We start from the raw sequence: 25148 nt of genomic DNA, 5'->3' as shown, positions 1-25148 counted from the left end.
TTCCACTTAGTAGCTCTATCGCTTGATGACAAATCGAGCGCGGAGCGCGACGCTATTGCGCACGACTATGCCTCGCGTAGTGGCGACATCAGCTGATTGCGCCGGCCGGCTCGCTTCGATTTGCTTCAGAGAAAAAAAATGTCATACCATGAAAGATTGCGTACTGCACTATGTCAAAATGTTACTGCTTTGTAGCCATCCTATGGTTCATTGAGAATTGATAACTCTGATATCACTACTGTAGAGCTTTACGTCGGTGACACGCACCGAACGTGAAACCGCACTATGTCTGTCGTAGAAGCAGTAGGAAGCTGTCGTCTGCTAGAACAAAAACAAAAGAAAGACCTGAGAAAATATTCATAAGTTGTAGCATGTTTTTTGAATAACCGTTTATCACTTTTAAAGTTATTTTGCCAGAGAACATACATTTTTTTTCAGTTTATAGCAGTGACAGATGTTTTTTTTTATTTTCCTCACACAGATATCCAAGTCAAATCCATTCACAGCTAAAACCACATGTTGTTTGTCTTCTTTGTTTTCGTGGGCATGCCGTTTCGGTGCGTCTCTCATGTGTTCGCGCTGCTACACACGAGAGCACGAAATGTTAAATTTACGCAAGGAAGCGCCGTTCCTCGTTCGTGTGATGTGCTAAGATTGCGCCCTTTTCCCGCGGTTGTTCGAGTGCGGAACAAGTGCGAGTCGTCCAAGGAATCGGCGGGTTGGGCGGGCGCTCGAAGGACTCCGAGGTGACGGCTGACGCCTGTGGTCGCTTCCCTCAGGACAGTGTGAAAGAAACTAAAGGTAAGGGGGACACTTTTTTATGTAGACCAAGTATGCCACACAGTGCAAGTGTGTGTTGCTGCACTCGAACGAGACGTCGTGAAACGGCAACCTTACGCGCCTTTGCGAGTGCGGTTGCCAATTCGCTTTGACAATGCTAACGCCAGCAGAGCCATGGCGCATCGGCGCGGCCTTACTGGAGCTAATTCGAGACAACTGCGGCAACATGCATGTGTATTGTGATCGATTTTTTTCATATGTGCAATGTAGTGAGGAAGACGCACATGGCGCTTGCTACGTTGTTGATTAAACGAAGCCTGCAGTGCCATTTGATGCAAAGCAGCATTTTGTTTACGTTCGCGGGCGATACAATTTGTAACTTGGCTCGATTCACCTAGCCAACCGCCTAAGTGGGTTGATTAGCATACGTTCAGGGTAGAGCGTTATTATGCCCCTAAACAGTGGCGTGTGCTTGTTAAAAGATATAATGTGTGTGCCTAGTGTAGAGAGAGAGAGGTGTTCGTGCAATCTGCATGTGTACCTGCAAGACGCCTTTGCTTGTAACTAATAATGTACCGGCCAGCACCTACATTGTACGCCTGACTTTGAAGAAAACTTGCATGCACAATGTGAGATTTTGTAATCTGCCAGAGTTGCTTTATATAAAATAATACACTGCCAGCATGTTCAAAATATGTTTCGCTGCTGTGTGGCAGGGGTGCGGTTATCACGCTGTTGTGTAGTTGCTGATGCAAGCACTTATAGTTTTGATGCGTTAATATTTCTCATCTAATTCATCAGGTGTTTGGCTGTTTCAGCACAAACAAGGCAAAGAGAGAAGGAAGACGGGTAATGACAGGACCAGTGCCGACTTTTCTTTGCAGGAGAATACCCATGTTGGTGTATTTATTGTGACAGCCTTTCTGTGTTGCTTTTTTGCCCAATTTATGCAACAACACAGTTGTCAGCAATATGAGAGAGAACACTGAAATTAGCTTTTAAAGATCATGGTGACTGAATGCCTAGTAATTCACAGCACAAAGTAACAACAAAAGACATCAGTATGATCAATGTGGACGAGTACAGTCTTGCATCTAAAAAATATATTGTGCAAAATCTTGCCTAAGTAAGAAACCTCTCTATGTTTGCAAATAGTGTGACGTCACTTCGAGCACCGTGCCAGCCATTCCCACCCTCTGTGCAAGGGCTGGTTGGCAAGGAAGTTGTTTGTGACGTTCCTGATAGACTACTGAGATGTATGCGATTCTAAACCTGTAGCCTAATATATACTTAATTTTTTGTGCAGTTACATCGCTGCATCTGACACCTACAACTTATTTGCATATTTACATTGCTCCCTTAGGACCTAACACACAAACTTGTTGTTTGCATTGTCACTTCATGAATATCGAGCAGTAAAGGTACTGAGTATATGTGAAACGAAAATCTCTGCTTATTACATAAAGACATATGAGGCCTTCGATAAAACTAGTTATACCTTTATTGGGCTTGTGTACTCGTCGGGGCGATTCATACATGCAGCTTCAGCAAATGGTATCTTCCAGCCCGGTGACCATGCAATTTTTTTCTGCACACATCGCAAACACCGAGATGTACCCACTCGCAGATGGTCGTGTCAAGTGCATATTTACCTGGACTTAAATGTCGAATCAAGTTTTTTCATCGACTGATCCCTGCCATGAGTACTAACGTCTTCGCAAACAAGACACATTGTTATTGACACTGCACACACCACACACAATATTCTCAGTTGAACCGATATTCTCAATACCTTTCAATGAACACTACATGCCGCAATCAACAGTGCACATTTTTGAAGACTATGCCGCTGTTCCTCGCACAGGCCACCACGTGTGTTCACTTCTTCAAGATAAACAGACAGCGTGGCAAATATTTTACCACGCAGTTTACCACACAGCTAGATGTTTGCTGACACAAACTACAGCTAATGTCGACATTGTAACGTGAAGTGTAAGCTTTAAAAAATTAAAACTTGCCCCAAACACCGCACGACTGTACCGGGCTGAGCCACCAGCGGGAGTGTTTTTCCAGCCACACATTTTACATGTGCCAGTGTGATGAGTGAAGAAAACGACGACGGAAGTGCGGGGAAAGGCGCGTGTAATGTGCGCGTGAGTGTCAGCGAATCAGCTGATGACCTGTGGTGGCCCATAGAGGTGGCGTGCCACGATTGGGCCACGGGTGACCATTACGTGGCAGTAGGCTGTGTGGCTGGGGACGAGCCGGAGCAGCGGCAGACGGGAGACAGTGGGCCGAAGCGTCAGACGCAGGCGATCCAGGTTCCGGCCAGAAAACGCGGCTGTTTACGCTACTGTCGTCCAACTACCAGCTGGGGCGGCATTGCCAGCACGAGTACTGCATCTCGGGGCACGGCCTGGCCTGCTGTTCTCTTCCTTGCCGAGGGCATCGCGGATCTCGGCGAGGCGTCTCCGTGGTCAGCCGTTCGACACAGTGATGAACGTGGCCTGGCTAATGGTCACGGTTGCGTCGAGCATCGCGTCTCGGTTCACGCTCTTCGCTGGACGGGCTGGCCATTCCCCGCATGGAGTATCGCGTCTCCGATGCAGGTTTACTCCGTAGTCGCACCCATGTCAACAAGTGCCGGTGTCACCACACCGTCGCACATCGGCAAGAGACGAGCGAGACGTTCTGCCGGGCGAGACGCGGGAGTTCGCACAGAGGACCACGGAGCCGTGCAAGATCCAGGGTGGCCGAGGATCCAGGTGCCAGGGGAGTTCTGGCTGAATCGAGGATCACTGAGGGGTGCTGAGCCATACCGAGCGACGCGCCAGACTCGGACGCGGGCCTAGAGCTCATGAGCTGCTGTGTGCACCCGAGGGTACCTGGCAGTGCCCTGGCCAAGAAGAAGGAACGTGCGAAAAAGAGAGCTCGAGGGTTGAGGCCACGAAGGCAGAGGAAGTGGTGCGCCGCTCGAGAGGACGAGTTCCTGGCAGCGTTCCTGAGCCGGGCGTGAGACCCGTACGTGTCGGCCAGGTCGAGCTCCGGTGTGTCTGTTCAAGGTCCAAGGCCGAGACCTGCCGAATGGCTCCTGCCTGGGTGCAGTGGCCGGGAGCAGGTTCGTGGGCGAGACCTACCGGGTGTGGTCCTCGTGAGCTGTGGCCTGATCCTGGACCTCCGGAGTTGCGACCCTGACGGCTGGGTTGGCCACGACGTCCGACTCAACGGCGCTGCACATGGTAGCGTATCCGTGCGCCGTCAGCCGTTCCACCCATGCTATGAAATAAAAAGTTCATGTTAATCCTTTCTCGTCCGCTATCAACAAACATAGTGACGAACGTTACTTAACCATCACAGCCAGTGACATCATGCTGTGACGTACCTCGGCAGGGGCCTATCGCTGCATACTTTATGTGAATGAGGGTCCTGTTAGTGAAAGCAGGCATTGTTGATTTCGTAACTTGTTCATTCCCAACTGGACCTTCATTTGCACGAGTTGTCTGACTGATATTCAGGCGAACTTTTGTGCAATAAATTATACAGTTGGCAGTCTGTGCTTGCCCCATACTGTTGTTACTGGTGTTTCTTGTTGTTACTTTGCACTGCTAATTACTGCTCACCTACAGAAACTAGCCTATCTTGCCGCTGTTTTGGACAAGATGCAGCTGGCAAGTGCGATAGTGTTCATAAATCTAAATTCTCAAGCAAAAATTTTCGTTTCATATTCAGTTAGTTGCATTCATATCAGTACATTATAAGAATTCATCGATTAAACATGAATCCGTGTTCCTTCACATAATGCTCACAACTTTTATATCAAATTGAATGGTGTTTATAAAAAACATGGGTTTTAGCTAAACTTCATGCTCTTTTCTCGAACAGCTGACAAAACGCTATTGCATGCTTACTTGCCATGAATTGGACTGTGTTTGCAATACATTGAAATTCTTCACCGGACTGTCAGTACACTTCACATTGGGAGAACATATATTAATCATGGATTGATTAATTAGGAACGGAAAGAAAGATGCGGCAGGCCGGGATACTTGATATTGGCATCCGTTTTGCTACCCAGCGCATTATCATGCAAACTTCCTATATACTGGTTATGCGTCTTGCATGTGTGTCTGTAAACCAAGAACTTTGGGTAGAACTATATTTATCTTACAAATGGTTGCAGGACTGTGGAGGCTGTAGGGCTGCTTAGGAATGGTGGAATCCCTGGACATGTGTTCAACCATGCTGCATCAGCTCCTTGGTGTTTTCATGGCATCTTTGCAGATGTGTTGGGTGAGTAAGGCAAGCAGGTTTCAACACAAGGAAAAGTATAATATGGCAGCACCTCTTGTGCGTGCCTTACATCCCAAGTATATCAAATATTTATCTTGCACCTTGTGGCCTGTAATTTTAAAGAGACACTTCTTTTTGCTCTAAATTTGAGTCTTGATGCTTCGACAGCAATGTATTTGTGTTTGACAGCAAGTGCTCTTGAACAAATAACTGATCTCAATAATGACAAAACACCCTTCATACTTGGTCCTTAGCATAAGCTAGCACACATCTGAAGCAGATTAAATTATTCATTTTTTGCTGGGATGATAATGAGCAAGTAGCAAAGGCAAGTTCAGATTGGAGTGGTCGGTGACGTCTGTTTAGGCTCTGCCATATTGCTTTGCAACCAGAGTTACTTGTGGCCACATATACAATGAAGCCACATGACGTGCATTCTAAATGAGATTACCATATTACATTTCACTGCATCTTAATATGTGCCAAACAAATGCAGATATCTTCAGCTTGCCACTATAAAGGGATCGTAAACCAACACAAGGTTGAAATTTAGTCGTGGTGTTGTAGATGTGTATGACTCTACAATGAATGCATAGCCGTGATAATTTGTCTATATGTTGTCGCAATAGTAATGTTACACACATTGTACGATACAAAAGAGGTCCTCGCTTATTTAGCTTTTTTTCCCTGTGCTTCTTTCTTGTCTCTTCTTGCCATGTGCTCCTCCTCACTGTACAAGGAGCAAGAGCAGTGGGCACACAAACACGTATTTAAAAAAATGTTGTAAGGGGCGCATTGAGAAGCTGAACACTTCCAAAAGGCTCAAAGAGGTAAAGTTATTGTTTCCAGATACTTTTTGGGCACCCATAGCTAGTTGTGCTGCTGCAGTTAAAAAATAAGTTAAATGTTAAAAATTAATTGGAGGTGGTTTGGCACCCAAAATTGCAGTTACATACAGAACTAGATTTCAATGCGTAAGCAAAATCTGTTCACTCTAAATCAATCCTAATGATATCTGAAATTCAGGAAATATTCACAAAAATGCTCAGGAAAAGGCTAAGTGGTTGCCCCTTGAACGTGAAGGAGATACCCTTCTTCTAAAAGGTCAATAGACAGACTAGTAGTCTCGATATTACATGCACTATAAAATATTCTGGCGTGGTGCTTTTCATGCATGTTATAATGAGAGGGGTTTTTAATAAAACTGTTTTCACTTTGCTCTGCGTTGCTGAAATTGTTCACATAGTTATATTACATGAATCACTTTATGCCTTTTTATTTTATGCAAATTTTTTGCTTACTCAGTCGGTTTAACTTGATTTGGATAAAATCATAAATGCTCTAAAATTGTTTTTACTATACAGCAGGTTTATTTTTAAAATACGCGACCATTGTTGTGAACGCACTTGGTGGCGTGCTTGATTAATCCTTCACTATCACCACTCTAACTACGTCTGCTACAGTGCGTAGTGTGACAAAAGTAATGGTACTTAACATTACTGGCAGCATACACTTTTATGTCTCGAAATGTGTTAAAAAGCCTGGTAAAAATGTGTGTACGTTTTTTTTTCGCTCCAACTAAATATTCTGGTCTACTCAAAGTAGGTTCCGCTCTTTTAAGGTACTCAAACTATTAGGTGTTCAAAAGAAGTGTCAATGCCATATACTTTCTTTGTCAGCCTACTCACCACTCTAATAATGAGAATTACCCGACAACATTACTCAGTAAAATATAGGGATGTTATAAAAAGTAATGTCAATTCATTTGTCAAAAAACATTGCCAAGTTACGTTTTTGTTCACTTTTCTTTTCACAATTTTGTTAAAGTTACTTTTGATAACATCCCCTATAGTTTGTTTGGTATCATTTTCTGCTAGTTCTCATTATAATGTGTTCAACAAAGACAACAAAACCTTAAATTTATAGTTCGTTCCTTTACTCAAGAATCTGAAACAGTGAATCTCAGTAATCTTAGCGGTGTGTGACTTGTTTTTTTTTTATCAGTTGTGCATGTGTTCAAGTACATGCATTTAGGTGGGAGGGCGAACCCTTGCCACCTCCTGTGACTAGCAGATTTTCTGAGAACTGACAGATGCATAATGCTGTGAAAGAAGTATAGGGATATTGGAAGTAGTCTTAATGTAATTGCAATCATAATGTAATTGCCAGTAGGCAAAAAAGGTGTCCCACACTCGCCATAATGGTAACAGGCAGCGCTGACTGACTCTTCCATGTATAAATGCACATATATATTGTACAAAATGAAAGAGGGATAGCCGCCATGGTAGCTGAGTTGATAAAGCATCGGACATGTTATTCGAAGTTCGCAGGCTCGGTCCCTGTAAAGCGCAGGTTATCTTTTTTTTCCTTCTACTTTTCTTTCTTCACAATTACAACACTTTTATTCTTCTTGAAGATTTTCTGGTGTGAAAAAGGTACCTTATAATCTGAAGAGGCAAACAGAATGTGCCAGTGTACGAGTTAGCTTTTGTAGTGGTTACAAGCAAGATATGTTTTGAAGAATAAATCATTCTGCCACTTGCCTAAAGAATGGCTACAGGACATGGCACTGGATGCACTTTGTTATTTTTGAATCTAGCTATCTTGTATTCTATTTTTTATAAATTACATCAAATACACATGATCGTATCACGCACTTTAATGCCACAAAGATTATGCAGCGAACAATGTTATAAATGCGAAATTGCATGAGGATAAGGTGAAAACTGCACCCTCAACGAGAATTTACAGGGAGCACAGGGTGCAGGCGTCATTCTTTCTGCCCGTGCTTTTCAAGTGCGAGCTGTTTTCACCTCGTTCTGAGCAACTAACTAGATTGAGAGGTGTTGTTATGGTGCAAGAGCATGCTCCACGGGAAACTAGGTTTGTCTCAAACTCTGTGTGTGTCTTTCAACCTATACGGTGCCCGGTTCAAGAATTCATGCAGACCAGATCGTGTAAAACAGGACCGTTTAAAATGGACCGTGTAAATAAAAGAAAATGGACCATGTAAATAAACAGGATCATGTAAAATGTCGTTTTCTTGTGCAACTGTAGTGGTGGTTGTGCTGAATGACCTTTCTTTATATACACTACATAACAAACTTGCTCCTTTAGAGTCGAGTGCATATTCAGATCGATTGTAAATGTTTGCATAAGCGAGGCCTTAAGTTTTATAAGAAATTCCTCAGTGTGCCACGAGGAAATGTATGTTCAGCGAAAATTTGTATATCATTATATGCAACTCTTAAAGCCTCGTCTACAACTTTGTGCAGGTTGACCTTGAGCAGAAAACGAGGACCGGCAGCAGCCCCCAGAAAAGAGCAAGCACCCTCCAAGCTCCCCAAGCTCTCTTCGACAGGAACAGCAAGGTCACTGTGTGGCATTGAAAACCATTGCAAGGAGTGCCTTATCAGTACAATGTGCAGCTCTTTCATCGCAGAAGACGAAGTTGACCACTCCAGAGGAACTTCACGCTGTGTATTGTGAGTGCTTCAGTGGTTTTGTTTTTGTCCAGCCAGCAGTTAAGAAATCATGTGTCAGATTCAGCCGGGATGGCTAGAGGGAGTCGGGCAGGCATGTTTGGACATTTGTCTAGGCAAGTAGTGCCAATTTTCGCACTGGTCCTGTTGGAGTTACTGCCACAATCACAAATGCTACGTCATCTCTCTAAATGTACAGATGCGTCGAGGAAGATTAGCTGCATTAGGTTTTTCTATAACTGATAGCTGCCAACATTCTTCATTATACAGGAGTCTTGTTCCTCACTTATGGGTGTAAAGCCCTCCACAGAAAAAATGCAACACTTCTACTTCCAGAAGGCTCCAAGGCCCTACTTGTAGGTTTTTTCGGCTTGTATCATAAGCACCTCGTTTGGGTGTACATGAACATTTTATAAACATTTACAGCGAAAAATTTGGGTGGCTGGTCGTTTTGTCGTTATCATGTTCCTCGCAGTATTCTTAGGCATGTTGTGCATTACGTTGTCAATCTGGTTCATGTGCATAGAAGACATTACGAAGTTTCAGGCTACAGTATAAAAAGCCTGGAAGCAAGCTATCAATAATTTTTTAACAAAGTTGCTTAATCTGATACATGATACATCACTAAACTTTCGTGCGTATTCATCAATGTAAGCTCGTCTTAGTGTTATCCAAAATGAAGATGTGAGTCGACAGATGGAAACATCTAGTGGGGTAATCAGGGTGAACAGTGGAAGTGCCTCAGACAGACTGGCCGATGTTGCGATAGGAGGACCTATTTTTTAGAAGTCACCTTGTCATCCTTGGCGTGTTAGTTTAAATGGGGTCAGTAATGACATCATCTTTTGGTGTAGACGTGGGTGCCTGTTGGAAATGTTTGTCTGAAAAAAAAACCTATAACGTAGAAGAGTGCAGCCCTCGCTTCTTTTCAAGTTAGGTTGCGCTGATACAAAGTGTTCTCCTGTCGGAGGTTGGGGGTAAGGAAAGCAAAAAAAAGATAAATGATAGAAAAGAAAAAAAAGAAGAAAAAAGGGGGATGCAAAGTAAAAGTAGTGCTACACTGCTCCTACTTTGCATCCCCCCTTCTTTTTTTTCCTTGTTTTCTTTTTTCACCTTTTTTGTTACATTTGCTTTGTCCCACCTAGTGCATGAATCAATGACACATGGTTTTGCTATAGCAAAGATGCCTATGTGATGTTGGATTGAACAGTGCATTGTGCTTCATTCAGTTAATTACAGACTGATCAGTCTTGCAATAAGTGCTTCCTGTCTATCACCAAACATGATCAAATGAAAAGTTTGTGCTTGGCTCTTAGTATGCTGGTATATAGCTTGTGTCTTGGACTACTCAATATGAATGTTATTCTGCTGCTGTTTATGGTAATGAATTTATCCAACATGGAAATATCTTGCCTTGTGAACTTTGTCAGACCTGCCTTTCTTTTTCTTTCCTATGCAGGCATTGTATGTGAGGGAGGCAGTAACAGAAAGGTGATAGCTTGAGCTTCGGAAGAATAAATGCTGGCAGTGAGGCAATTACACATCAAACATCCCAGCCATTTTGCCAAACATCCTAAATGTATTTTGAAAAAAAAATATTGTGCTCGTTTACTGTATTGAAAACAGCAAAATGCTAAAATATATCGCAGAGAACAAAATATTAGGCCACGTTGGTGCCTTCTGAACTTCCCAGGATGCTGTCTGGGTGTTGTTTGTAAAAAGTAAAAATAAGTGTTTCAAAAATACTGCCTCTTCTAGACCAAATTCGGTCTAGGTATTAAGTAAAGGTGATTATGTGTAGTGCATGAAGCTCAGTAATATTAGTGCAATTTTTTTGCCACATCAAAAGCAAGGAAGCAGTTCTCTTTATATGGCACGTTATATGATTACACTTTGTCTTAAAGTAGAAATGAATAAAGCAAGGAAGCAGTTCTCTTTATATGGCACGTTATATGATTACACTTTGTCTTAAAGTAGAAATGAATTTTTGAAGTTTTCTTATGATGGCTGTTTTCTGCATTTGATATACGACAGCCCCCGTTTCGAAGTTCCCCATGGCCCTCATTAGAAGACTTCAAAAATCATTTTCCTCATTTAAACAAAAATTGTAATGATAACACTTGCCATATAACAAGAACTGTTTATTAGCTTTCAACTTACACATAAAAGTAATTTTCAGTTAGACAAACACACAGCTCAAATTGCATCTCAATGTGGACAAAAACGATTATATAGTGATATTTGTAATCTGGACCTAACATTATTTTTTTCGTGAAATATAACTTCTGTGCAGTGAGTATTTGTGGCTCAAATATTCAGTGCAGTATTGCCATACAAAAAATGCAAACGATAAACAGTTTGGCTGAATTCTTCAAAGCCTATGTAGCAGAAAAATTGCACTAATGTTACTCGGCTTCAAATACTTTAAGAAGCACCTTTACTTAATATGTAGATCAAATTTGATATGGCAAGAAAAAGCGGTACTTTGAAATTTTTCTCACAAATAACACCCACACGACATTCTCCGAAATTCTGAAGGTACCCACGTGACCACTACTTTTTTCTCTGCAAAACATTTCTGCAAATAACTATTTTCAGAAGAGTAAATTACCATCATTTTTTAAACTATACATCTGTGATGGTCGCCAGGCAGTATGGTTTGTATGTTTGGTGTAGAATAGCCCAGTGCGAAAAACAACAAATGTCTGAGCATCCTTTGACGCTCGGGCAATTTCGAAAGCATTTGTTTGTTAGCAGCAATTCAGTTAAGCCCTTGTCTTTATGCTTAGGCCTACAAACAAAACACAAGTAACCAAAGTAGTTCTAAGAGTCATGCAGTCTCGCTGTTCTAAGGCTTGTGGAGCCTAATTTAGTGCAAGCTTCACCATTTTTTAAAAAATTCAGATTCAACCAACAGGTTTTGGAGGCACAGTGCATTTTCAGCTAACTTGTTTCACACCAGTTACTTAGATAAAAAGCGGAAAGTAGAGGTAAAAATACCATTTTAAAGGCATTGTAGGTAATAACAAAAAGGACTGCTTTCTTTTTTGTGTGGTGCTTTGCCTGAACGCCGTGCTTTTTGTGGTATAGTTCATTGTCTAGTGAACATAGACCTTAAAAACTAACATTAGCCATGTTGAGGTCGATTGCTTGGTTATAGTCATAGTAGCCATATCAAAAATTATCACTTCAAACTTGATTGTTCTTTTGAAGATTTTTTCTTGCATAATGATATTTCAGAGTCTTAGTCAATTTTGTTATAAGAAAACGTGATGTCATAATAGGGTCATTTTTTGTAGAGTCGTTCAGTTCTACTTTACCTTTTACATTCCTAATAGAGCAGTTATTTTCAATATCGATATTTAAAATGGAATGAGCATGCTCTATTTAGTAAGGTGTAAGCACTTACAGAGAGCACATGCACCCAACTTTTCTGTTGGCAGTTTATTTCTGTTATTCTTGATTTATATGTGGGGTTTCACGTCCGAAAACCACTATATGATTATGAGAGACGCCGTAGTGGAGGTCACTGGAAACTTCGACCACTTGGGGTTCTTTAACGTACACCCAAATCGGAGCACACGTGCCTACAGCATTTCTGCCTCCATCGGAAATGGAGCCAGGATTTGATACCGCGACCTGCGGGTCAGCAGCCGAATTTCTGTTACTCTTGCTCCCCTATATGTGTGCAGTTCGGTTATAGTTATCTGGCTTGCACAGATTTTTAATGGCACCGGCCTGGTCCTGCTTGCTTTCATGGTGATTTTAACCTTCATAAGTTGCATAGGTTTAACTCTCAAAATTGTTCAAGATGCCAATTTCGTGCACAAACTGTATAGTATAAAGGCAGCAGATGTACATGCACACACTATTAAATGTACATTGGCCCACTCTCTGCGCCCTGGCTCAACGCAACGCCGCCCAGCTCTCTGGCCCCACCGGCTAAGGACAGACCTGCCGGACGCCCTGGACGAGGCCGTGGGGTCGCCCCCAAGCACTCTTCTTCCGGACACCATCGACGACCTGGACTAACCACCCTTGGTGCCGTTCACTTCAACATTGTGCGTGGGACGCTCGCCAGGACAGTTCCGGCGTCTCGCCGGTTGCATCTGGCAGCGGCAACGCTCCCGTGTTCTTCATGTGAACCAGTAACGATGGCTGCAGCGGAGCTTAAGACGCAGCCATCACAACCATCATCCGCTCCGAAACGCAGTGCGAAACGCGTGGCTGACTCACAAATGGGAATAGATGATTTGTCTGCTTCAGCCACACCGGCAAGCAAGCGGGAGTGCCCCTCTCCGGCAGCTGTCGCCTCGCCTGGCACCGAGTCTAAGTACAAAGTCGTCGTAAAACCTCGTGAGTGCTTCGATGTATCAAAATTGTCAAATCGCCTCCTTCAGTCAGCCTTCGACACCTGCCTCAAAACCACCGCGTTTCAAGGTTTCTCCATTCACCATCCCACCAACAGCGTATCCGTATGGGTGCGTTCGCTAGCAGACGTTGACCGCCTCACCCACCTGCAAACTCTGCCAGTCACAGCTGATTGTACTGTACAGGTGCAAGCGTACTTGAGTTCCGGCTCGGACTTGCGTCGGTATGTGGTCTCTGGGGTTGACCCAGGGGAATCGCCGGAGGGCCTTATCACTGCTTTGACCTGCTCCACACACAAGATTGTAACAGCTCGTTATATGGGCCGTGGACGCACGTGCCTTGTCACTCTCCAAGGGCCTCGAACGCCACCAAGCCGCATTACGTACTACGGATGCATCCTGAACTTTCATGTGTACAAGCCCGGTGTGGTACACTGCTATCGGTGTTTTCGTACCGGTCACATGCGAGATTCTTGTCCCCAACCCGCAGACACCTCCATGGAGTCCGTCGAGACGCGCACGTACAAATGTGGGCTCTGCCAAACGGACGATCATGAAATAACGTCCAAAGATTGTCCAGTTAAACAGAAGGCTCTCAAAGCCCGTCGCCAACGCAAGCGCCGCCAGCGTTCGGTGACACAAGAAGAAAGGGACGCCGACATTCCGACTAGCAACCGGTTTGAACTGTTGTCCCCCTCCGAAGAGGACACACCAGCGTTGGTAGAACCTGAAAATGCTTGCTATGAAGTCCCCACGTACAGCGACGCCGTCAAGCGGGGCAAAAAACGTGTTCAGCAGCCTGCGAATACGCCTAAATTGAGCGTTACGGGTACAGACGATCTGGCGAAGCTTGACCAACAGATACAGCAGCTCCAAATGGAAGTCAAGCGCCTCGCTCAACGCAGAACCCATCTCGCTCGACCCGCTGGACCAACTGCGATGCGCGGTACAGACGTGCCGTACGCTGCTTCTGTGCCTGAATTATCCTGCGCAAGCGCGTCAGCACCAGTCAAGATGACTCCGGCAGAGCTCCTCCACTTTGTTGCCCGGCAACTGCAAGAGCTTTCAAAGGTGGTGCTCGCCAACCTTCCACCGCAATGACCACTCCTTTGAAAGCAACGCGCCACCACTGTGTCCTGCAGTGGAACTGCCGGGGACTTGCAAATAAAGTTGGTGAGCTTCGCTATCGCCTTGCGCTGGGGAAGCTCCCCGCTTGGTGCCTGCTTCTACAAGAAACGAATTCGCTTCCACGCATCCCTGGATTCACTGCGTATGATTCCCCAACCATCCCTGATCGACGCTGCACCAATGCGTTGGGACCTCCAGGCAAGGCTGCAGTGTATGTTGTGACTACATATCCTCAAACGCAGGTTCCCCTGCTGCAGTGGTGTAACCAGTGGCAAGAAGTGGTGGCAGTGCTCGTTAGACTTCCGCGTACTGACGTGATTGTGGTTTCAGTTTACGTGCGCCCGTATAGTGGCAGCGCTCCCCGACTGCGTTTGGGGTGGCTGGCTCACCTGCGTCAAACCTATCCTGGGTGCCCAGTACTAGTTGGGGGAGACTTCAATGCACCTCATCAGTCGTGGGGCTACCCTTCTTCCAGTGCTAGAGGCAACATCGTGCTAGACACATTTACAGACGCGCACTTTGTCCTTCTGAATGCCCCGGCTACTTCTACACGTCGGTGGGATCATCCCTGTGCTCCACCTTATGCGCCCGATCTCTCGTGGTGGTTGGGCATGTGTGACGTTTCGTGGGACCTAGAACCAGACTGCTGGGGGAGTGATCACCATCCGTTGAAAATTGGTTTGGCCGCGTATAACCAGCGCCGCCTCCGACGTCGATGCTACACAACCAACTGGGACTTATTCCGCAATGAACTGAACGACTCGATTGCTGATACATCGTCTGATCCATTGCAGGTGTTAACCAGAGCTGTACAAGCCGCCACGCAGTCAAGCTGGGTAGAGGAGAACCGACCACATCCAAATTTACATCTTCTGCGTCTGTGGGCAGCACGCCGTCGTGCAGAGCTGGCCTTAAACCGAGATCCGGCAGCCGCTGAGCTTCGTGATAACCTCAACAGACTCACCGCTGCGGCGCGTCGCTGCGAGAAGCGTCTCGCCCGCGAACGGTGGATGGACTGGTGTGCGTCACTCGGTCCATCGTCTTCAACCGCCTCAATATGTCGAACGTTCCGGAGTATGGAACTAGGCGCCCGTACGCCGGACCCAGCGGCCAGTGCGTGTCTGTCTTCTGGATGCACGCCAAGCCAGTTCGCTCCAGAAATAGTTAAGGCTTTCTTCCCGGCCTACAACCTGGCCCCACCACAATTCGACTGTCCGTGTAACCTGCCTCCGGAGGTTGGCGTGACTCCCAGTCCGTCGGACATCGAAGGCATGCAAGCGCCATACACGATGGCGGAGCTCCAGGCAGCAATTGACCAGGCAAAAGTACGCAAGGCACCAGGACCAGATGGGATCTCCTATGAAGTGTTCAAGAACATGGATGGCCCTGCACTGCAGTGGCTGCTGGACACGCTTAACGCAGTCTGGACGACCGGAGGGCTGCCTGAATCGTGGAAGCATGCCGAAGTTGTGCCGATACCTAAGCCGGGAAAGCACCCGAACAGCCTCTCTAATCTTCGGCCGATTGCTCTAACGTGTACGTTGTGCAAGCTTCTTGAACGCATGTTGGCGTCGCGCATCTCCTGGTGGCTGGAAAAGCACGCCTGGTACCATCCGGCCCAGATTGGCTTTCGACCGCACCTGGGCACGGAAGATGGCCTAGATCATTTGACGTCCATGGTGCTTGTGGGAAGAAGATCAAGCAGCATTCGAACCCTTCTCGCCATGGACGTTCATAAGGCCTACGACAACGTCAGCCACTCTGCGATCAATCACATAATGCAATGGCTTCAACTTCCGCCTCGCGTCTGCGACTTTGTGGAGTCTTTTCTGGCACACCGTACCTTCTGCATCAGAGTAGGCAAGGAACGAACCGGACACTTTGTAATGAAGCGGGGTGTACCGCAGGGCTCGGTTCTAGCCCCGATACTCTTCAATATTGCCCTGTTGCCCCTCGCGTGGCAACTAGCACGCATTCCAGATGCCTTCTTCCTCCTGTATGCCGATGATTTGACTGTGTGGACACTACATCCAGACCTTCAACGCCAGCAGGAGGCACTCCAGAGTGCTCTCGACAAGGCGTCGGACTGGTGTGCGCGCATAGGACTGACACTATCTGCCACGAAGACTGCATTCATGTCTATCACCAACAGACGAGGTCGCCGTCGCCTCCTGCAGACGCCGATATGTTTGAGCCTAAATGGCCATACCCTCACCCCTGTATCCACTATACGTGTGCTCGGGGTCGAATTGGACGCATCTGGCTCTGCGAATGCGTGGGTTCGCTCTGCTCGCCGGAAGAGTGCTAATACCCTCCATCTCATTCGTCGCATCTCTCAAAAGACGGGGGGTGCCTGTTCTCGAATGGCCCGTATCTTGGTGCGATCAATCCTACAACCTCGGCTCGTTTATCAAGCTCAGTTTCAACGACTGACTTTGAGAGACTGGGACTTGCTCGAAACCGCCAACCGAGATTCCATGAGGGCGATTACATGCCTTCCCCGTATGACACCTATCACGACCCTCCAGGCGGAAGCGCAGCTCAACACCATCGACGAAATTGTACACCAGCGTCGAGTCGCTCGCTACCTAAAGAGTCAAGCTGTTCCTGCGGCGGCAGCTCTAGCTCACTACTATGGTTCAACGCTGCCACAGCCTGACGCACCCGTGGCAGAAGTTCCACCATGGCTCAAGGCACAGGCCAGTGACAACCGACCACTGACCCGCCTGCGACAATCCACCCGACAAGCGGCGCAGGAGGGCATCGTCACTACCACCGAGAACTCACTAGTGGTATACGTAGACGCAGCTACCGATAATTGCGTTCTGCACACCAGTCTCGTATGCCCCGCGCAACCTGAAATCCAACATATCTGCTCTTACGTAACAGAGGCACCGTTCCCATCCGTATTAGCGGAGCTCACTGCTATACGGGACGGGTTAACAGTTATGATATCCAAAATGGATTCTTTGTCACACGATAAATTGCTTGTATATACGGACTCCACGCAGGCAGTTCGAGAGCTGCGAAAAGTGACCAGCTCCATCGATATAGCCTCCGATATACACCGACTGATCCACTCATGTGCCTGTCCTGTCCGCGTTCTGTGGACCCGCCGGTCTGCACCGGCTCAAGTGGAAGCAGATGCCGCTTGCCATCCAGCGACTGTTCAACACCCGCTGCCTCTACTTCGTTTGTCCCCGAAGGACAGCTTGCTTGTGCACAAAGAAACCCTCCGGCGCTCCACGCGTGCTCTCATTCCTCCGCGTGGATCTGACCTTCCCGGCGGCTTAACTCGCCGAGAGGAGGTTGCGCTCAGGAGGATTCGTGTGGGCGCCGCCTTGACTCCTGCAATCCGGGCTACATGGACATCTGGTGCACAGCCTCCCCCAACGACGTGCCCATTCTGCGTTGCCCCAGCCACAGAGGCAACGCTTGATCACCTATTGGGAACCTGCCCGGGCCTTCACCAGGCTCGCACTCGCCACCTACGCGGCCTTCACCACCACCCCGGCCGACCACCTGACTTGACGCGCTGGACGCACGGTCCACTGCATCGACAACTCCTGGCCTTCATACAGGAAACAAAACTTTTCCTTTTTATTTAACTGATGCCGTAGGGCATACTAGCGCCAATAAAAAAAAAATGTACATTGAGAGCTTTCACTTGCAGTTCCTGAAGTTTTACTGTGCAGGAAGCATGTAAATCGTAATTGTATAAGGACATAATAATCGATTATCTCTACCATTGAAAATCGTGACAACCTATTAATTTTCACTGTGATAAGCATGCTGTTTTCTTTGATGTGGCGTAACTAATTTTTACACTCATTCCTTCTATTATTCACATATGCATAACATGAAGGATTGTGTGCCTTACATTTTCAGTTTCATTCTGTGTGTTATATTTCTTGTGCATGTGAACTAGTGCGCTAACATCTGTCTCTGACATTATTTGTGCCAATTATTTTCATTTCCAGGTGCCGATGAAGGACACATAAGTTCTATGGCAGTGACCTTCTAAATTTACAGTGGTGCTGGAGCCTCAAGCAGCATTTCGCCGATCTCCACAAGGCGTTCATGAGATAAACACAGCGCCACACTTTCACAGTGCTATGATTATTATTTATGTTTAAACATTTCGTTCTAAAACTGCTGTTACAATGTGTTTTGCGCCACCATCCTGTGGCTTAGGTGGAGCTCGTGAAATTACGGTGCAGTCACCTCATTTGTGTACCATCAACACTGCAATGTCACTATTCACAGCTGGAGCATACAGAAAAATTAAAAAATATATTGATTGTAGCAGGGCTGATGTGTATAATAATACTTCTCTATTGATGAATGAATGGAATGAAAAAAACTTTATTTCGGTCCTGCAGGACGCGCTTAGCGCGTAGCGGGCGTCTCCCACGTAGATAATAATAACTTTATAAGTTCTTTAAGTCTTGCATAGAACACTGCATTGATGTGTTGCAATGTAACCACCATTTATGATCGCAAACATGTTAATTTGAAAGTTTTGTAATGTATTTTATTTAAAAGGTAATTTTGCTTCCACATCACGACAATTAGAAAGATGCCGATGATTCAATCCCTCATCATGCACATTCAAGAAATATTGTGATTTGTACACAGTGTTGCATGTACTCAAGATGTGGACGTCTATTCAATTTACACATTATATTGCTTTGCACTAGATTCAGACGTAACCTGCCCACATTTCAGTAATTTCTGCATGATACTTGTTTCCATAAAATGCGGAGTCCGCATCATACGTCTTATGCGGAGTCCGCATCATACGTCTTATGCGGAGTCTGCATCATATGTCTTATGCGGAGTCCACATCATATGCCTTCCATATTCCAAAATTCCGTACTTGAGGTCTCCGCATCATACGGAACGTTTCAGTAGGGAGGCTATGGATAAGGCTATGCAACGCCTTGCTACCACCCTATGTGAGTCGCTGTCGCTCATTGTAAATAACGAAATCGCACAAGTCTACGGAGCACAGATAGATATAAGTACGGCTGTAGAAAATGCTGAGTCTGCACACCCGACAAGTGAGGCAGAATCTGAGAACTCCACCGGATGCAAAGTCTGCAGAGCCCTCTGGAGAAGGCGTTCAGAGGCAAAGCGAGGGTGCACAGGAAGCTTCTCAGGACACACAAAATATGGACATGGATCTCAAATGCCTAAAGCGTTCCAAATCCTCTGTATCAAAAAAACCTGGCTCGCCGAAACATGTAAAAAGCAAGCAATACCAGAAAGACAACCTTTCAAAAACCAATTTTCTAAAAGAAAGTATTTTAGATAAGGTAGTTGCCGAAACCATTTTAACGAAATCATAGGGTCTCTTGAAATTATACATTGGAATTGCCGATCTCTTCACGCAGCCATAACAGATCTGTTATACCTGTCTTCCAAATTCGATCCGGCTATTATTGCGTTACAAGAAACTTGGCTTTCCACACATCACTTATTTCACCTATAGCCAACATCCAAACCTTTCGTCTAGACCGTCCATCCAAAGGTGGAGGTTTAGCTTTCTTTATAAACAATAAGATTAGTTTAAAAGTAAAAGACTCATACAAATGTATGTCTTGTGAATGAGAAATTTTTGCGTTAGATATTACCTTTCCAGGATACTTGCCTTTCTCGCTAATAAATGTCTATTTTCCTGTAGGCGTTCAAGACACGAGATTGTAAGATTTGGCTGCTAATTCAGGCTGTAAAGAAAAAATTATAGTTGGCGACTTCAACTCTCACCATACATGCTGGGGTTTTAGAACAGATCAACGTGGACAAAGGTTGTGGGACTGGTCGGTAGACAACACCTTATTGTGCCTTAACACTAGAACTCATACATTGATTCGAGGTCATTCACGCTCCGCCTTAGATTTAAGCCTTGTAAGCTCAGCCATTGCTAGTACATCGTGGACATGCCTTGATTGCGCCTCCAACAGTGACCACTTTCCAATAATGTCCGAGATCGCTTGCCCCGTCAAACCATCATGCTTCTATGCCCGGACCTGTATAAATTATGCAAAATTTCAAGACGACCTAAAAACTGCTTTAGATGCTCCCTCTCAAGATGGAGATGAGACTAAAGCTATGAAATTAAGCGCAGTAATTAAAAGGGCATACAAAAACGCTGAATTTGTTGGTTAATCGGCGAAGAGAGTACCCTATAGACCCTGGTGGAATTACTACTGTTCACGAGATCACAGACGACGACAGGCAGCTTGGAAGAAGCTAATACATAATCAGTCCCCTAAGAACTGGTCAGATTATAAATTTCTTGCCGCTGTATTTAAACACATGGTGGCCCAAGCTAAAGAAGAATATGATAAAAGACATTTAGCTTTCATCTCGAAACCTGAAAATAAGAAAGATTTAATTCAATATATGAGATCTCGCAAAATCCTTCCGTCTACAGTAAATACTGATTATGGAAAACTATCATTGGAAGAAACAAAGAACTCTTTAGAGTCAATTGGGAGAGGTCTTGAAATTAGATTTTTTTCAACTGTGGCTTTCAACTGGCAAAAGTTTAGCATAACCACTGACTTCGAAAACGTAACGCTGTCTGAAGCATCAAAAGTAATTCGAGATCTCCCTCGTAAGCTCCTGGTCCAGATGGAATCACAGTCCTAGGATTAAAATTTTATTCGAGCTATCCCCCGGCGACGTCCTCAATCTTATAAACTACTCTTTAAAGAATGCCTGGATACCGTATGACTAGAAAATAGGTAAGGTAATCCTAATAATGAAAAAAGCAAGGATTAGCTTTACAAAATAAAATATCACACCCATCTCGCTAACTTCGAACATGTTGAAACTCATAGAGAGGCTCCTAAATGGCCGAATAAACTCCTGGATGTCGAATAAGTTCATAAAAAGACAAACCAAATTGGTTTTCACCGTGAATGCTCAATTTGGTGCGCCCATGCGGATTTAAAGAGTGGAATACAGCTGGCTCGTAAAAGCAAACAGTACGCCGCATTAGTAACTCTCGACATAGCTAAAGCGTACGACAGTGTCGAGCGCTCTATTCTACTGACCACCTTGCAGAGCCTTAAATTTCCTCAGTATATTACTGAGTGGATAGCAGAATTCTTAAAATCAAGGAAATTGTATTGCGTGAAGAATGGATGTTGTTTGCATAAATTCAAACAGAAACGAGCTGTTCCCCAAGGGTCCGTCCTATCTCTAGCATTATTCAATATACTCATGAGCTCTATTCCAATTGTTCAGAATGTCAGTGTCTACATTTACGCAGATGATATCGCGTTCTTCGCTGCAGAGAGCGACATTCACTCACTACATCATTTGCAAAGATATAATAATACTCTAGAAATTTGGTTGCAATCTATTTCATTGTCATTGAACATGAGTAAAAGTGCGCTCTTGGTGTTTCCTATAGCAGATACAGTTTCAATTTTTTATTGTATAATCGGGAACCTATTCCACAAGTAGATTCAGTCAAGTACTTAGGAATGATTTATATTGAAAAGCTGAATTGGAGCCCACACATAGAATATGTAAAAGCAAAGGCACAACTGGCGTTAGGTTTATTACGCAGGTTAAGCAACACCAAATACGGGCTGTGCAGACACACGATGTTAATGATATATAAAATGTATGTGCGACCAATATTTCAATTTGGGTGTGTATTATTCTCGGGGGCCGCTGGTTATAAAATTAAACCACTAGTAATGTTAGAGCGAGAAGCCCTGCGAATATGCCCGGGACTTCCCACGTTTGTGGCGGATAATGTATTGTACCAAGAAGCGCAATCGCCAACACACCTCTGTCGATTCCGCAATCTAATGGTTCAAACCTTCATAAATTTCTACAGTTTACCAGCGCGAAGATCAGAGTACGCATTTATAAGTGACCCTGACTCTTTCTTTCTTGCACATTGGCCTCGATTTCATACCCCTCAAATATTTTTTTTAAAAAGAAACTGGATTGCATTAATGTAGACATTTACACAGTAATTGAAACTAATTCCTCAACCCTCAACATTAGAATAGAGTACGATGAAATTTTCCCCCCACCAGCCAAGTTGCAATCTCTTAGATTTTTGACCACTACAATAAAAGATTACTTGGTACATGCAGAAACAAAAAATGTAATAGCTACAGATGCTTCTGTCAACAATGAAAATGCAGGCGTAGGAATTGCGTCTGATTTCCTCGGCTGGTCTTTTTCAGTAAGGCGGCTTCCAGATTTCACTCCTATATTTGAAGCCGAGCCAGTAGCTATTACTTTAGCTATTTGTAAAATTCCTACAACCAAGACCAGTGCAATCATCCTAACAGACTCACTTTCGGTGTGTGCAGCTTTGACAACCACCGAACAATCTCTTGCCCTAGCAGCGTTCCACACATTAGCACCGCCGCATTTAAAACTCCTCAAATTAGTGTGGGTCCCAGGTCCCTGCGGATTACAATTATTTGAATTGGCAGATGCTTTGGCACGAGCATCACTTGATGGACCAGTAATTTCAGTACTTCCCGAGTTAGAATACTTATCCGGGGTTAGATATAGGAAATTCGCTATTTTTACAGAAAGTTTAGAAAATATCACACAATGGACAAATTATCAGCACCTCCAATTTCCATGGAAAGGCCAGTGGAGTCCGTCAAAAAAACTTGAAATTACAGTCTCCAGATTCCGGTGCCGTGTCCCCCCATTAAATTTTTATTTACACAAAGCTGGTCTGACACTTTCCCCCCTTTGTCCGTTTTGTGAAGAATCAGAAACTATTGAACAGTATTATGGCTCATGTCGGAACTATGCATTAATTAGGAAACGACTTCTAGATATTCCATTTGCGAAGCTAGGTTTAAATTTAACCACAGCAAATGTTCTAAATTTTGATGCCTCTGTTTTGGGAAATGGCCACAGAGATTCATTCGATGCGGTGTTTAATTTTATTCAAGACTCTAAACGTTTTTTAACATAAAGCCCACGTTAACAGGTATTCAAAAACGGGTCAAAAAGTAATTTTCAAATCTGGATAAATTCGTGACATACCAAATTAATCAGGTTTGGCGAAACCAGCTGTCTGGGCGGCTCCCAAACTCAAGGTATAGCTATTAGTGTCTACTTTCTTGTTGATTTTTTGCTCACTATCTGAATCTTTCGTTGCATTTTCGATGGAGGCGGAAATGTTGTAGGCCCGTGTGCTCAGATTTGGGTGCACGTTAAAGAACCCCAGGTGGTCGAAATTTCCGGAGCCCTCCATTACGGCGTCTCTCATAATCATGTGGTGGTTTTGGGACGTTAAACCCCACATATCAATCAATCAATGAATCTTTCGTTTCTTTCTTTTTTTATTTATACTGTCTTCACTATACAACTCCCCCCCCCCCTTTTTTTTGTTGTAAGCAATAGTGCAGTTATCGTCCATATGAGACTATATGTTCTCTTGGCCAATCCCCCAGAGTGGGTATGAGCCATGGATTAGAGGCTACAAACAAACAAACAATCTCTTGAATAGTTGTAAGTAATAAGGTGTGCATTGGGAATTTGATAGAAATACAATTCCACTGTTATATCTTGAGTGTTGCTTCCTTGTCGCATGTGTCCTTAGGTGCGCTATCCACCTCGACCATTCGTGCTGTCGCTTATTCATGCTTTTTCGGGGTACTTTGGCTTCTTTCTCTTTTGCTCAGAGGCTTTTTTCAGGGCAGCTTCTCGAGCTCCAATCTCAGCAAAGATTTTATTTAGTAGTATTCCATGTAAGGCACAATGTGCCTTAGGAATGCTACGCTAATAGACCAGCAGATGCTGTGGACTACGTAGACACGCTCTGTTGATAATTTACAAAATGTACAACAATCCAATACTACAATTTGGGTACTTATTGTTCTCAGGCGGCCAAGCTTGCAAACCTAAACCTATGATTGTACTGGAGCGATAATCTGTGCAACTATGTCTCGTGTTTCCTAATTTTGTAGCGAGAAATTTTATGTGTCAGGAAGAGCCCTAGCTAATATTGCCTTGCTGTTTCCGTATCCTGATGGTTCTGCGTATGATCTGCGTATGTTTTTATAAACAATTCTGACTATATGCTTCAGTTATAGACAAAAAGGCAGGCATAGGTATTAACTCCTCTTCACTGGGCCGGTCATTTTCACTAAGACTTCCAGATTTCACACATTTTCCAGTAGATGAAACTGTGGCAATTGCCCTAGTAGTACGTAAACTGTGAGAGTTACTGCAGTTTTGGATAATTACAGACTCTCTGTCAGTATAAAGGCTGCTTACAACTCCATCTAAATCAGCTGCCTTAAAGACGTGCGTTACGCTATTCCCTCCACAGCGGGTGCTCTTAAAATTATTATGGTTGCCTGGTCATTGACGACAAGAGATAAATGAACTGGCGGACTCACTAGCTCGAGTGACGTTGAATGGGCCAATACCTTTGGTCTTTCCGCTAGTAGCCAGTATAACTGCGATACGATATGAAGAATTTTTGCTTCGTTCTGATGCCATGGGATCAGTAACATCAGGGACAACATTTAGACATTTAAAATTCTGTGGAATATCCAATGAGAATAGGAGGTCAGAGTAACTACTCTACAATGTCGTGTGCCTCCGTTGAATGTGTATTTAGACAGGGCTGGTCTTTTGTTTAGGAATGGAAACAATATAGCATTACCTTTGTTATGTCGCCTTTAGAGATTGTTAAGAAAACGACTCTTTCTTATTCCATTCGCTATCGCAGGCTGAGCTTCACAATTGAAAATTTACTAACCTTGTCACCGTCGATGCACTTTGCAGTTACCTCATAACACAAAATTAACGCTACATTAAATAACTACTTGTATATGTATCAGTGCACTATTTAGCACATATAAATCATATTTTTTGATAATACTGTAATTTGTATTCAGGACCACACTGCCTGGTCTGAATGTTAGAACAATTATTGCACACTTTCTGTTTTTGAGTACCTTCGTACTTTAAGAGTATTTATGATCTAAAGGCTGAAAAATTTATGTCGCCAATTTTCGGTCAATCCCCGGAGTGGGTATGAGCCATGGTTGACGCATCATCAACATCATCAGATTGTGCGTCATAG

At 44.4% G+C, this 25148-nt stretch overlaps 1 protein-coding gene across 1 annotated transcript; it reads left to right on the top strand.

Annotated features, from left to right (window-relative positions):
- The first annotated feature begins 540 nt into the window (after window positions 1-540).
- Window positions 541-18361, top strand: LOC142773335 (uncharacterized). Its single transcript, XM_075874554.1, has 4 exons — window positions 541-4019; window positions 4961-5070; window positions 8346-8555; window positions 18031-18361. Exon 1 carries the CDS (start codon window positions 2880-2882, stop codon window positions 3630-3632), a length of 753 nt encoding a protein of 250 aa, XP_075730669.1. The 5' UTR covers window positions 541-2879; the 3' UTR covers window positions 3633-4019; window positions 4961-5070; window positions 8346-8555; window positions 18031-18361.
- The last annotated feature ends 6787 nt before the right edge of the window (window positions 18362-25148 follow it).

This window comes from Rhipicephalus microplus, chromosome 1 (genome assembly GCF_043290135.1).
Source record: "Rhipicephalus microplus isolate Deutch F79 chromosome 1, USDA_Rmic, whole genome shotgun sequence".
Classification (NCBI taxonomy): domain Eukaryota; kingdom Metazoa; phylum Arthropoda; class Arachnida; order Ixodida; family Ixodidae; genus Rhipicephalus; species Rhipicephalus microplus.
Note: the sequence above shows the minus strand (reverse complement) of the source record. Positions and strands in the feature narration are given on the sequence as shown.